The 13,848-nt window shown below is 51.6% G+C and overlaps 1 protein-coding gene across 1 annotated transcript; it reads left to right on the top strand.

Moving 5' to 3' along the window:
* Window positions 1-525: 525 nt before the first annotated feature.
* LOC123044145 (putative F-box protein At4g09190) lies at window positions 526-1,912 on the top strand. Its single transcript, XM_044466798.1, has one exon. The coding sequence runs from the start codon at window positions 612-614 to the stop codon at window positions 1,827-1,829; it is 1,218 nt and encodes a 405-aa protein (XP_044322733.1). The 5' UTR covers window positions 526-611; the 3' UTR covers window positions 1,830-1,912.
* Window positions 1,913-13,848: the final 11,936 nt, after the last annotated feature.

The raw sequence follows: 13,848 nt of genomic DNA, 5'->3' as shown, positions 1-13,848 counted from the left end.
TAAATGGGTATACAATGTGGAGAAGAGCAGATGCATGACGGAAACCTGATCAGTTTCTGCCGTTTCCTTGTTATATCCACGGACGTTTAGTTGCTTTGTGCCAGACCTAGTGAAGTAAAAAAAAAGGTAATTCACAGATATCCCGAGCTCATATGCTCCCATGAACGGCAAATTCGAAAGAATGAAAAATAAACTAAAAAAAAGTAGCATCAAATGCTTGAGTGCGCATCCATGAATGGCCTTTTCTTGACGATGTTGAAGTCGCTCGCGCGGATCCCCTCGGCCCTGCCGCAGTCGCTCGGCCGGCGGAGGATTGCCGGCGCCGGGTGATGCAGAAGGATCATCCACAGCCATCTATCATCCTCGACGTTGGCGGCGCACCGCACCGACTCTGTTTTTCCAAAGGTTAGGGTGTGCTATACGGTTCCGGTTCGAGCTTGCCTGATCAAACTGAGAATTCCTTGTATAATTTTCTGCCTGATTAGATCGAATCGGAAACAAAAACCGCGTCCTTCCTTATATAATCCGACGCCCGTTGTTTAAGTTCCGCTCAGAGCCATATATAACTGATTCATACGCTCTCATCTTCTGCGGATCCAAAGGCTTCTGCCATGGCGGGGAAGAGATGTGCAGATCTCCCCGCGTCTCCACAGCCGCCTCGCAAGAAGTTCGCCTTCATCGGCACGCCGTGCTCACGGCCGTCTCTTGCCAGCATCCCAGACGACCTGACCATCGAGATCCTATCACGGCTCCCGGCCAAGTCCGCGGCGAGGCTCAAGTGCGTCTGCAAGGGGTGGCTCGCCGTGATATCCAGCCGGCGCTTCGCCGACGCGCACCGAGAGCTCTCAAAGCCTCGGCCAAGGATGCTCATACTGCCTTGCGAGTACTCCCCAGAGAAGAAGACCGCGTTCTCGATGAGATTCTACGAGTACAATGGCGGCCTTGCGTCAAGCGAGCAGTTTCCGACGGGCATTGGTCGATGGACCCAGCCCCTGCATTGCGACGGCCTGATCCTCACCTCCACCAGTGACCAGGAGATAATGGTCCGCAACCTTCTGACCGGAGAGTTTGTTTTCCTGCCCAAGGGCAGCCAGAACCAAGAGCAGCACCACCGCGTCGGGTTTGGTTTCGACCCACGTAGCAGAAAGTACAAAGCGGCGAGGTATTTCTACCAGAGGCAACACGGCGTTGCCTCTGAGAGCGTCTGCAGGTTCGAGGTGCTCACCCTGGGAACCAACAGCTTCTGGAGGCGAACCGCCGATCCTCCGTACCCGATTCGCGCGGTAACGCCGGCTCACGCCCGAGGCTTCATTTACCGGAGAGTTGATCTGCCGGATGAAATCAGCCCCGACGTGTTCATCCGCTTCAGCTTAGCTGACGAGACTTTCAGCCTGATCCCGTATCCTCCGTGTGACGCGCAGCCTGTGGGTTTCGTAGAACTGGAGGGCGAGCTGTGCTGTGCTTGCTTCGCAAAGCCGTGTGAGGTGGTGGAGATCTGGGCTTGTGATGATACGACGGATGCGCCGGCATGGACTCGACGCCTCGTCGTCCCGCTTCCGCCGGAGGTTGTTGTGCCGGTCCCTGGTGGGCTTTTCAGATGCCCCAAAGTTGCGTTTCACGGCAAGGATTTGCTGTTTGTTATTGCTGACCGCGAACTGTTCCGGTATAACATTGGAAATGCCACGATGAGGAAGGTTCCTGTGGCGATCAAGGACTTGTGGTACTATCAACCTGATAGGAACAATCACCTCCCGTATTCGGGTAAGAAAATGACTTTCGAAACCGTTAATTATGTGGAGAGTCTTGTGCAGATAAGTGAGTACACATAATTACAATTAAGCCCCTAAAAAAGGAGTAGCTATTTACTGAAGTTGGCTGTACACTTTGTCTTTGTGAAGCACCTGGTTTCTTCTCTTCCGGCACACATTTTTGAATCTAATGACTTCTCATTGGTCAGAATCCAGCGGACTTTGAATAATATACAATACAATGATGTGATGTATCGTTTCTTGTTATATTTTCCATACTTCTGTTGCCACTGCTCTGCACGCGCTTACGTATGTATTTCCTGCATTAATAATGTGGTTACAACATTCATCATTCATGACACTGTATATTTTCTTGTTTACCCGTTGTCTTCTTGGCGTGTGAATGAATGACAGGCTCTGGCCGCCGCATGACTAATGGTGTGCTTGTCAAAGCCCAACATCATGTCTCGAGCGAGAGGACACATTTCATGTGTTTTGCAGGTGCCCATGAGCTAAGGATCTATGGCATACCATGGCGGAGGTTTGGCGTATTCCCAAGTCACATCAATGCGGAACACGGGACCGGAATGGTTCCTGAATCTCATGGCGGAGTGCGACGAGGGCGATCGCCTCAGAGTCCTCATGTTGATGTGGAGGTGCTGGTTCATCCGGAATGAGATCCAACACGACAAGAGACCATCGCCCATGGAGGTTTCTCGATGCTTCTTATAGAGCTACATTGCCTCGCTGTTAGGCATACAACAATATCCAGCAGGTGACTGGGGAAGGGCAAGATGGTTGTGCAGCTGGACGGGGCGGAGCAACCATTACCGCATGTGTCGAAAGAGCCTAAGATTCCGCGCAAATGGAAACCGCCGACGTTTGGATGGGCCAAGCTAAATGTTGATGGGTCCTTCACCCATGAAGATGGCAGGGCGGGCACTGGGATGGTCCTGCGCGGCCATGACGGCGGCATCATATTCTCTGCTTGCCGCTCCTTGCGATCGTGCTCTGGCCCTCTGCATGCTGAGCTCGAGGGATGCCGGGAAGGCCTCAGTCTATCCCTACAGTGGACTGAGCTACCGATCGCCCTTGAATGCGATAACTTGCAGGCCGTGTCGATGATCAAGGAGACTGGACAAGATCGCTGATGAGGATACAAACCTAGGGTAGGGTCATAGGCCTGACCTATACGTCCTACCCAAGGTCACTACCCTAGAAGATAAGAAGTCCAAGAAGCAGTAAGAGACCCCCAGTCAAAGATGTCGAGTTCAATCCACTCGACCAGTCATGTCACTCGGGAGTCCTCCTACTTACAGTCACTCGACCATCCAAGGAATCACTCGACCTACCGAAGACCAGGAGTCACTCAACATTGCAATGGGCAGGCGTTCACTCCGTAGTCTTTAAGGTCATTAACAACATTTAATGCTGGCGTTACCAGTAACGCCCCCACTTTATGTACATTAAGTCTCTTGTAATGGAGGACGGTGAGGGTCCTGGCATACTCTATATAAGCCACCCCCTCCTCTAGCACAAGGGTTTGCACCCCCTATAACATCACACGCATATAATCCAATCGACCGCCTCCGGGACCGAGACGTAGGGCTATTACTTCCACCGAGAAGGGTCTGAACTCGTAAACCCCGCGTGTACACCTTCACCATAGCAGAGATCTTGCCTCTCCATACCTACCCCCTTTTCTACTGTCAGTCTTAGAACCACGACAGGGCGCCCACCGTGGGGCAGGTGTCTTAGCGACTTGTTGGTGAAGTTGCAAGTTTTTCCGATCATCATCATCATGGTTTCCGGCGGCGGATTGGCTGAGGGTCGCGAGATCCGTCTCGGCGCGCTCGTTTTCATCGCCGATGACTCCGCTTGGCTTCAGGAAGCTCCCCTCGACGTTGAGGTGCTCCCCGTTTGAGGGGCGACGCACTTTCGCGCGTGCGTTCGTGGCGTCCTTCTCTGGCAGCCGTCGACTCAGTATCGGTCGTCTCCGATGGTGTCTTCCCTCCCCGCTGTTCGCCGCTGCAAGCGATCCGGTCGGTCGCGGCTTCAGTGGTGGGTGAAACACGCGGTGGCTCGACGTTCGGCCACCCATCAAGTCGCGACAATCGAGCCTGACGAAACTCTCCACGGCTTGTTCGATCTGTCGACTGGCTCTGCGGAGGCCGCATCCGAGTGCGATAGCAGCGACCCTGCGGCTGAAGTCTTGATGGTCGACGGACCGCGTGGTCCGCCTGGTTTCCGTCGTGAAGACGGCGAGGATGGTGGCGGCAATCCGTCGCACGTCCATGAGGAATACCATCCCGAGCCCCTTTCTTCGCAGCAGAGGGAAGAACTTCGTCGCCGCAACATGGATGCACTCCACACGCCCATCGTTGGAGAAACCCCTGAGGCTCGGGCCTTGGAAGAGGTGCGCCTAGCTAATTTGGCTGAGCACACTCGACTAGAGAACCTTCAGCGCGCTCTCGACGAGCGTGCTCGAGAGCGGGTCCCTGAGTCCAGTCGACGACGACTTTTCCCGTCTCCACCTAAGGTATACCGCACTCCGATCCAAAATCTCACAGCTGCAGCCCGAATAGCAGAGTCAATTCAACCTTCCCAGTCAGAGGCCGGCAGAGGTTTGATGCAGATCCGAGCCTTCCTCCGGGCAGTAGGAGAACAGAACGCAACAGTGTCTCAGTCGCGGAATAGGATTCATAGCATGTCTGTAGTAGCGGATACAGTTCAGTCGGCCCACATCCCAAGATCGCCCCTGCAGCGTGAAGGTCGTGGACAGTATGATCATCGGCTCGACCGCGACAATCGTCGTCGAGTGCCTACGCCTCCTCCAAGGAGTGCATCATATGTGCCTCGGCAGAACGATGATAGATGCCGTCACAGTGGCGAGCACAGAGCACTAGTCGACCCAAGAGAACCGGGCTTCGATGCGAGATCTATCCTCGTTCAAGGTCTAGTCGACCGGAACAGAGCGCATAGAGAAGACCCTGGCAGAGATTGTCCGAGTGGCAGCAGAGTGCATGTTTCTGGTCTAGAGTGTTTTAGGAGAGCCATCAGGGCAGCGGTGATTCCTCCCAACTTCAGGTTGGCGACCGGAGTCAGTAAGTTCACTGGAGAATCCAAGCCTGAAACTTGGCTTGAAGATTACCGAGTGGCTGTGCAGATTGGCGGTGGGAACGATGAAGTAGCAATGAAACATCTTCCTTTGATGTTGGAAGGGTCGGCCCGAGCGTGGTTGACTCAGTTAGCTCCAGGCAGTATATACAGTTGGGAAGAGCTGGCTTGAGTGTTCGTCAGAACTTTTGAGGGCACTTGCAAGCGGCCAGCAGGGTTGACAGAGTTGCAGCATTGTGTGCAGAAACCGAGTGAGACTTTAAGGGGTTTCATTCAGAGGTGGACCACTTTGCATCACACCGTTGAAAATGTATCAGAGCATCAGGCGATGTGTGCCTTCAAGGAAGGCGTCAAATACCGCGAGTTGGTCCTGAAGTTCGGTCGGACTGGAGATATGACTCTGACTCGGATGATGGAAATAGCCACCCGGTACGCTAACGGAGAAGAAGAGGATCGACTCCATAGCGGGAAGAGTAAACCAGTTGGCCAAGAGGCCGGTGGAGGTAATTCCAATCGGAAACAGAAGCGTAAGGCCGAGCCCGCAGCACACGGTGAGATTGCAGCAGTGGCTCAAGGAAAGTTTAAGGGAAAACCTAAAGGGCCCTGTCCCCCTAAGAAGGTAAAGGACCAAGCAGGAAATGATGTGTTGGATTTACCGTGTCACATCCACACGAAGAAGGACGAAGAGGGTAATCTGATTTACCCTAAGCATACCACTCGAAAATGTCGACTCCTGATCCAGCAGTTCCGAGAAAAATAGCCCGGTGAGAAGGAGAAAGAGTCGGACAAAGACGAGGACGAAGAGGAAGACGACGGTTATTCCAAAGTCAATTCCACCCTCATGATTTTTTGCTGATGTTGAGAGCAAGAGTCGGTTGAAAGTTATCAATAGAGAAGTGAATATGGTCGCTCTGGCAACGACGACCACATACCTGAAATGGTCTCAGACAGCCATCACATTCGACTAGTCTGACCATCCTGCGCGTGTACCCACCCCCGGGAGGCAGGCATTGGTGGTCGACCCCATGGTCGGAGGCACTAGACTGACTGAAGTGCTGATGGACGGTGGTAGCGGCCTGAATATTCTTTATGCTGAAACCTTGAAGGGGATGGGCATTCTGATGTCCAAACTTGGCGAGAGCAATCTGAGTTTCCATGGTGTTATCCCTGGAAAGAAAGCCGAATCACTCGGCCAGATCGCTCTCGACGTGGTTTTCGGTGATTCCAAGCATTACCGTAAGGAAAAGTTGACATTTGAAGTCGTGGATTTCCAGAGTGCTTATCATGCCATTTTGGGTAGGCCTGCCTATGCACGTTTTATGGCTCGACCATGTTACGTGTACCTCAAGCTGAAGATGCCTGGCCCCAAAGGTGTGATCACAGTTACTGGCAATCGGCAGAAGGCAGAGGAATGCTTCCAGAAAGGTTCCAAAATTGCCGATGCGCAAATGGCTGCAGTTGAATTCCAAGAATATCAGAAGAATGTAGATCCGAGTGATTTGCTCCGAGCCAAGAAGCCCGCCACGGATTTTGCATTTCAGTCGTCTGGTGAAACGAAGCCGATTCATATTCACCCGACCGATCCCAATGCCGCACCGACTCATATATCAATGACACTCGACAGCAAATAGGAAGAAGCGCTCATCCAGTTCCTCCGTGATAACTGGGACAACTTTGCATGGAAACCCTCTGACATGCCGGGTGTACCCAGAGGACTGGCTGAGCACCATTTTCGTGTCAACCCCAAGGTAAAACCCGTCAAAGAGCATCTTCGGCGGTCCACCGTACAGAAGAGAAAAGCAATTAGCAAAGAAGTGGCTCGGCTCCTAGCAGTAGAGTTCATCCGTGAGATATACCACTCCGAGTGGCTTGCCAATGTAGTCATGGTCCCTAAGAAGGATGATTCACTTTATATGTGCATTGATTTCAAGCATATCAATCAGGCCTGCCCGAAAGATCATTTCCCTCTCCCCCGCATCGATCAGATTGTTGACTCGACGGTGGGGTGTGAACGCTTGTCTTTTTTAGATGCATATTCCGGGTATCATCAGATCCGACTGTATGGTCCCGACGAAATAAAAACAGCCTTCATCACCCCATTCGTGTGCTTTTGTTATGTCACCATGCCATTTGGTCTTAAAAATGCCGGAGCCACATTCATGAGAATGATTCAGAAGTGCATGTTCACTCAAATCAGTCGGAATGTGGAAGCATACATGGATGACATTGTGATCAAGTCTCGCAAAGGTTCCGACCTAGTGACTGACCTCGCAGAAACCTTTGCCAACCTAAGAAGGTACGATATCAAGCTTAATCCGTCAAAGTGCACATTCGGAGTTCCAGGTGGAAAGTTACTCGGTTTTCTCGTTTTCGAACGAGGGATTGTTGCCAATCCAGAAAAAGTTGATACCATCCTCCGAATGAAACGCCCTGTGCGTGTGCATGACGTTCAGAAGCTGACTGGTTGTTTGGCCGCCTTGAGTCGATTCATTTCTCATCTCGATGGAAAGGCCTTACCTCTTTACCGATTGATGAAGAAATCTGATAAGTTCGAGTGGACTGAAGAAGCTGATGCAGCATTTGTAGAGCTCAAAACCCTGCTCTCCACCCAGTCGGTGCTCGTTGTGCCAATCAGCAAAGAGCCTTTACTGCTTTACATTGTAGCCACTGGACAAGTTGTCAGTACGGTACTCACGGTTGAGAGAGAAGAAGAAGGAAAGGCTTACAAGGTTCAGCGCCTAGTATATTATCTCTCTGAAGGTTTGACTCCATCCAAGCAACGATATCCACACTATCAGAAGCTTGTCTATGGAATCTACATGACCATGAAGAAGGTTGCACATTACTTCTCTGATCACTCCATTACAGTCGTCAGCGACACACCACTATCTGAAATTCTGAACAATAGAGATGCAACTGGTCGAGTGGCAAAATGGGTGATTGAACTCCTCCCATTGGATATCAAGTTTGAGGCAAAGAAAGCTATCAAGTCCCAAGCAATCGCAGATTTCCTTGCCGAGTGGATTGAGCAGCAATTGCCGACTCAAGTTCACTCGGAGCATTGGACTATGTTCTTCGATGCCTCCAAGATGCTGAATGGTTCAGGTGCTGGGGTAGTTTTGGTATCTCCCCGTGGAGACAAGCTTAGCTATGTTCTCCAGATTCATTTTGATTCCTACAATAATGAAGCTGAATATGAAGCACTTTTATACGGGTTACGTATGGCCATTTCACTCGGCGTCCGTCGCCTTATGGTCTACGACAACTCAAATCTGGTGATTAATCAAGTGTTGAAAGAGTGGGATGTCAGGAGCCCAGCCATGACTGGCTATTGCAATGCAGTAAGAAAGCTGGAAAAGAAGTTTGAAGGGTTGGAGCTTCACCATATACCCCAACTGAAAAATCAAGCTGCAGATGAGTTGACAAAGATAGGTTCAAAGAGAGATGCCATACCCAGCAATGTGTTTTTGGAACATATTCATTCACCTTCAGTTTGGGAAGATCCTTTCACTGAAGAGCCCCCACAGCCCAAGAGCGCCATAGATCCGACTGAAGTCGAAATCCCAGCCTTGGTCGACTTAGTCATAGAGGTTTTGGTCATCACTCCCGACTGGACAGTGCCGTACATTGCATACATTCTTAGGAAAGAACTTCCAGAGGATGAAGAAGAGGCTCGACAGATCGTTTGACGATCTAAAGCCTTTACCGTGATAAAAGGTCAGTTGTTCAGAGAAAGTGTAACTGGAGTCTGCCAGAAGTGCATCACGCCAGAAGAAGGCCGAATGATCCTCAATGATATTCACTCGGGGACCTATGATCACCATGCGTCCTCTCGGACCATCGTGGCCAAAGCATAACGAGCCGGATTTTACTGGCCACGTGCCAATGAGATGGCAAAAGAAATAGTGGACAAGTGTGAAGGCTGTCAGTTTTACTCCAACATGTCCCATAAACCTGCGTCAGCTCTGAAGACTATTCCACTCATCTGGCCTTTCATTGTCTGGGGATTGGACATGGTTGGACCTCTAAGGACTGGCAGGAGTGGATTTACCCATGTGCTGGTGGTAGTCGACAAGTTTACCAAATGGATCGAAGCCAAACCCATGAAAAACCTTGAAGCAAGTACAACTGTAAGTTTTATCAGAGAATTGATATTCAGATATGGTGTTCCGCACAACATCATCACGGATAACGGGTCGAACTTTGACTCTGACGAATTCAGAGCCTTTTGTGCTTCCCAAGGCACGAGGGTCGACTACGCTTTGGTTGCCCATCCTCAGTATAATGGGCAGGCTGAGAGAGCAAATGGATTGATTCTCAAAGGACTGAAACCCTGGTTGATGTGTGACCTCAAGCATGAAGCAGGGGCCTAGGTCGATGAACTTCCATTAGTACTTTGGGGATTGAGGACAACTCTTAATCGGTCGACTGGACGAACTCCATTCTTCTTAGTCTACGGAGCTGAAGCCGTACTCCCGAGTGATCTGCTCCACAATAAACCCTAAGTCGAGCTCTTCTCAGAAGAAGAAGTAGAACAAGCTCGGCAAGACGTAGTCGATCTCTTGGAAGAAGAAAGAGAGATGGCCTCGATCCAGTCGACCATTTATCAACAAGACCTGCGTCGATTCCACGCCAAAAATGTAAGGGGTCGGGCATTTCAGGAAGGGGACTTAGTTCTTCAAGTGGACCAGCAGAAAACGCACAAGCTCGCTCCTGCTTGGGAGGGCCCTTTCGTCGTCACCAAAGTGCTCCACAACGGAGCATATCGTCTTTTCAACGTCGAGCACAATAAAGATGAGCCACGCGCCTGGAATGCGGAACTGCTCTGCCCCTTTTACTCTTAAAGTATTTAGACTGTTGAGATGTAATAAGAAGTACCTTTTTATCAAAAGACATGATTTTACAGTCTTCGGAATGATTGTTGTTCATTTTTTACATGTTCTAAAATACCCCACTGGGTGTACACCCAGTGGGTGCCTTAGTTGCGAATCCGTTTCGCCTAAGTGTTAAAAATCCTACCGAGTGGCGAGCCAGACTCTCACTCGGAGGCTTAGTTGCGAATCCGTTTCGCCTAAGTGTTAAAAATCCTACTGAGTGGCGAGCCAGCCTCTCACTCGGAGGCTTAGTTGCAAATCCATTTCGCCTTAGTGTTAAAAATCCTACCGAGTGGCGAGACAGCCTCTCACTCGGAGGCTTAGCTGCGAATCCGTTTCGCCTAAGTGTTAAAAATCCTACCGAGTGGCGAGCCAGCCTCTCACTCGGAGGCTTAGCTGCGAATCCGTTTCGCCTAAGTGTTAAAAAATCCTACCGAGTGGTGAGCCAGCCTCTCACTCGGGGGCTTAGCTGTAGTCCAGTACTCGCCTAAGTACAAAAATCCTACCGAGTGGTGAACGAGTCACTCACTCGGGGGGCTTAGATGCAGTCCAGTACTCGCCTAAGTGTTAAAAAATCCTACAGAGTGGTGAGCCAGCCTCTCACTCGGGGGCTTAGCTGCAGTCCAGTACTCGCCTAAGTTTAAAAGGTCCTACCAAACGGTACGGGTCGACCACGACCTCCCCCCGGGGCTGCACCGTCAAGAAGAAGGACGAGATTGTGAGAGCAATCCTCCCACTCATGGGCTTAGCTGCAGTCCAGCACTCGCCTAAGTTTGAAAAATCCTACCGAGTGGTGAGCAATCCTCCCACTCGGGGGCTTAGCTGCAGTCCAGTACTCGCCTAAGTTTGAAAAATCCTACTGAGTGGTGAGCAATCCTCCCACTCGGGGGCTTAGCTGCAGTCCAGTACTTGCCTAAGTTTAAAAAATCCTACCGAGTGGTGAGCAATCCTCCCACTCGGGGGCTTAGCTGCAGTCCAGTACTCGCCTAAGTTTGAAAAGTCCTACCGAGTGGTGAGCAATCCTCCCACTCGAGGGCTTAGCTGCAGTCTAGTACTCGCCTAAGTTTGAAAAATCCTACCGAGTGGTGAGCAGTCCTCCCACTCGGGGGCTTAGCTGCAGTCTAGTACTCGCCTAAGTTTATAAAATCATTTCGAGTGAAAACTGATCGTCTCGCTCGAGGACTTAGCCATACGCTCCATCTAAATCCACAAGGACAGCAAAGTGCGGGTCGACCACGACCCCCACCTCAGAGTTGAACCATCAAGAAGAAGGACGAGATTGAGCGTGTTGCCAAGGCGAGCCACTTTCAGGAACGTCAAGACCATTGTTGAATGCCTCGCTGATAAGCTGACCATTCCCGCCAGGTGGTGCGGGTCGACCACGACCCCCCCCCCCCCGGCGCTGCACCGTCAAGAAGAAGGACGAGATTGTGAGCACTGTCAAAAGGACCATCCAACGGTTGGTGCCAAGGCAAACTGATGACAGGAACGTCAAGACCATTGCTGAGTGCCTTGCTGATGAGCTGATCAATACTGTTCAAGGCACGTCCAACAGGTCGACTGCGGATTCTTCTACGGAAGCTGCATCAAACGAACAAAAAGCAATCCGAGAGAAGAACAAAATCACTCGAAGATAAACACGACATATTCAAAGATAAGTCCAAAGGTTCCTAACCGCAGATTAAAGTACTCGGGCGTCAGGCCTGAAGGAGTTTTAACGATTACAAAATCACTCGACATTCCGAGGCAAATGAGGGTGAAGCATAATGTTTTTCAGTCACTCGGCGGGAGAAGGACTGGCTGGATCGCAGAAGCTGTCAAGGTCGATGCTGTCGGCAATACGAGTGGCTCCCTCAAGGAAGGTGTCTGATGGAGTCCTGTACTAGGGGGTGTTCGGACAGCCGGACTATCATCATTCGCCGGACTCCAAGACTACGAAGATACAAGATTGAAGACTCCGTCCCGTGTCCGGATGGGACTTTCCTTGGCGTGGAAGGCAAGCTTGGCAATACGGTTATGTAGATCTCCTACCATTGTAACCGACTCTGTGTAACCCTAGCCTTCTCCGGTGTCTATATAAACCGGAGGGCTTTAGTCCGTAGGACACAACATACATTACAACAATCATACCATAGGCTAGCTTTAGGTTTAGCCTCCTTGATCTCGTGGTAGATCCACTCTTGTACTACCCATATCATCAATATTAATCAAGCAGGACGTAGGGTTTTACCTCCATCAAGAGGGCCCGAACCTGGGTAAAACATCGTGTCCCTTGTCTCCTGTTACCATCCGCCTAGACGCACAGTTCGGGACCCCCTACCCGAGATCCGCCAGTTTTGACACCGACATTGGTGCTTTCATTGAGAGTTCCTCTGTGTCGTCACCGATAGGCTCGATGGCGTCTTCAATCAACAACGCTGCCCAGGGCGAGACTTTTCTCCCCGGACAGATCTTCTTATTCGGCGGCTTCGCACTGCGGGCTAATTCACTTGGCCATCTGGAGCAGATCGAAAGCTATGCCCCTGGCCATCAGGTCAGATTCGGAAGCCTAAACTTCACGGCCGACGTCCGCGGAGACTTGATCTTCGACGGGCTCGAGCCACAGCCAAGCGCGCCACACTGTTACGATGGGCACGATCTAGCTCTGCCGCCGAACAGTGCCTTGGTGGCCGCACAAGAATCCGCTCCGGCCCTTAGACCGGAGCCGATCGCCCAGATCGAGGACCGGTGGTTGGACACCGCCTCGGGGGCTCCAACTTCCACGGCGATGGAGCCGAACACTAACCTTGTCCCTTGCAAAGCTCGTGACTCCGAGGTGCCGGACTCCCTGCCGGACTCCGAACCTCCCACGCCCCTGCCAATCGAATCTGATTGGGCACCGGTCATGGAGTTCACCGCCGCAGACATCTTCCAATACTCACCCTTTGGCGATATCCTAAATTCGCTAAAGCATCTCTCGTTATCTGGAGAGTCCTGGCCGGATTATGGCCAGGATGGTTGGGATACGGACGACGAAGAAATTCAGAGCCCACCCACCACCCACTTTGTAGCCACTGTCGACGATCTTACCGACATGCTAGACTACGACTCCGAAGACATCGACGCTATGGACGACGATGCCGGAGACGAACAGGAACCAGCGCCTACAGGGCACTGGAAAACCACCTCGTCATACGACATATACATGGTGGACACCCCAAAAGACGGGGACGGCGAAGAAGCAGCGGAGGCAGATTCCTTAAAGAAACAGCCCAAGCGCCGGCGTCAGCGGCGCCGCTCTAAATCCCGCCACAGCAAGAATGGAGATTCCGGCACAGGAGATAATAATACCCCAAAGAGTGCCGAAGATAATCCCCTCCAGCAAGACTCAGCGCAGGAGGATGCAGAAGCAAGCCCTCACGAGAGGGCGGCAGACGAAGAGGTCGAGGATTATAACTATATACCTCCCTCCGAAGACAAGGCAAGCCTCAACAACGACGAATTCGTCGTGCCCGAGGATCCCGTCGAACAAGAGCATTTCAAACGCAGGCTTATCGCCATGGCAAATAGCCTAAAGAAAAAGCAGCAGCAGCTTCAAGATGACCAGGACCTGCTGGCCGATCGATGGACCGAGGTCCTCGTGGCCGAAGAGTTTAAACTCGAACGCCCCTCCAAAAGCTACCCAAGACGCAAGTTGCTCCCCCGATTAGAGGAAGAAGCATACATACCTTCATCACCAGCGCACGATACGGCTGACCGACCACCCCGTGGTCGTGACGGAGAGGCATCCAGGCCCTCAACCAAGACCGTACCCCGGCATCGCTCCAAAAGTACGAAGCCAAGAGGGAACGCGCCGGACCTGCGAGATGTATTGGAGGACAAAGCAAGGCAATCCAGATCCATCTACGGATCACGTGGGCGCCCCACGACCCATGACGAATATCGTCGCGCCGGATACAATAACCCCGGCCGGACCGAACACAGCAGACAACGCTCTCTCGAGCTGCGTCGTGATATTGCTCAATATAGAGGCGCCGCACACCCGCTATGCTTCACCGACGAAGTAATGGATCATCAAATCCCTGAAGGGTTTAAACCCGTAAACATCGAATCCTACGATGGCACAACAG

Source organism: Triticum aestivum, chromosome 2B (assembly GCF_018294505.1).
Source record: "Triticum aestivum cultivar Chinese Spring chromosome 2B, IWGSC CS RefSeq v2.1, whole genome shotgun sequence".
NCBI classification, from domain to species: Eukaryota; Viridiplantae; Streptophyta; class Magnoliopsida; order Poales; family Poaceae; genus Triticum; species Triticum aestivum.
Note: the sequence above shows the minus strand (reverse complement) of the source record. Positions and strands in the feature narration are given on the sequence as shown.

Excerpts from the sequence above, each read along its gene's own strand:
- LOC123044145 (XM_044466798.1), top strand. The coding sequence starts at position 612 with ATGGCGGGGAAGAGATGTGCAGATCTCCCCGCGTCTCCACAGCCGCCT.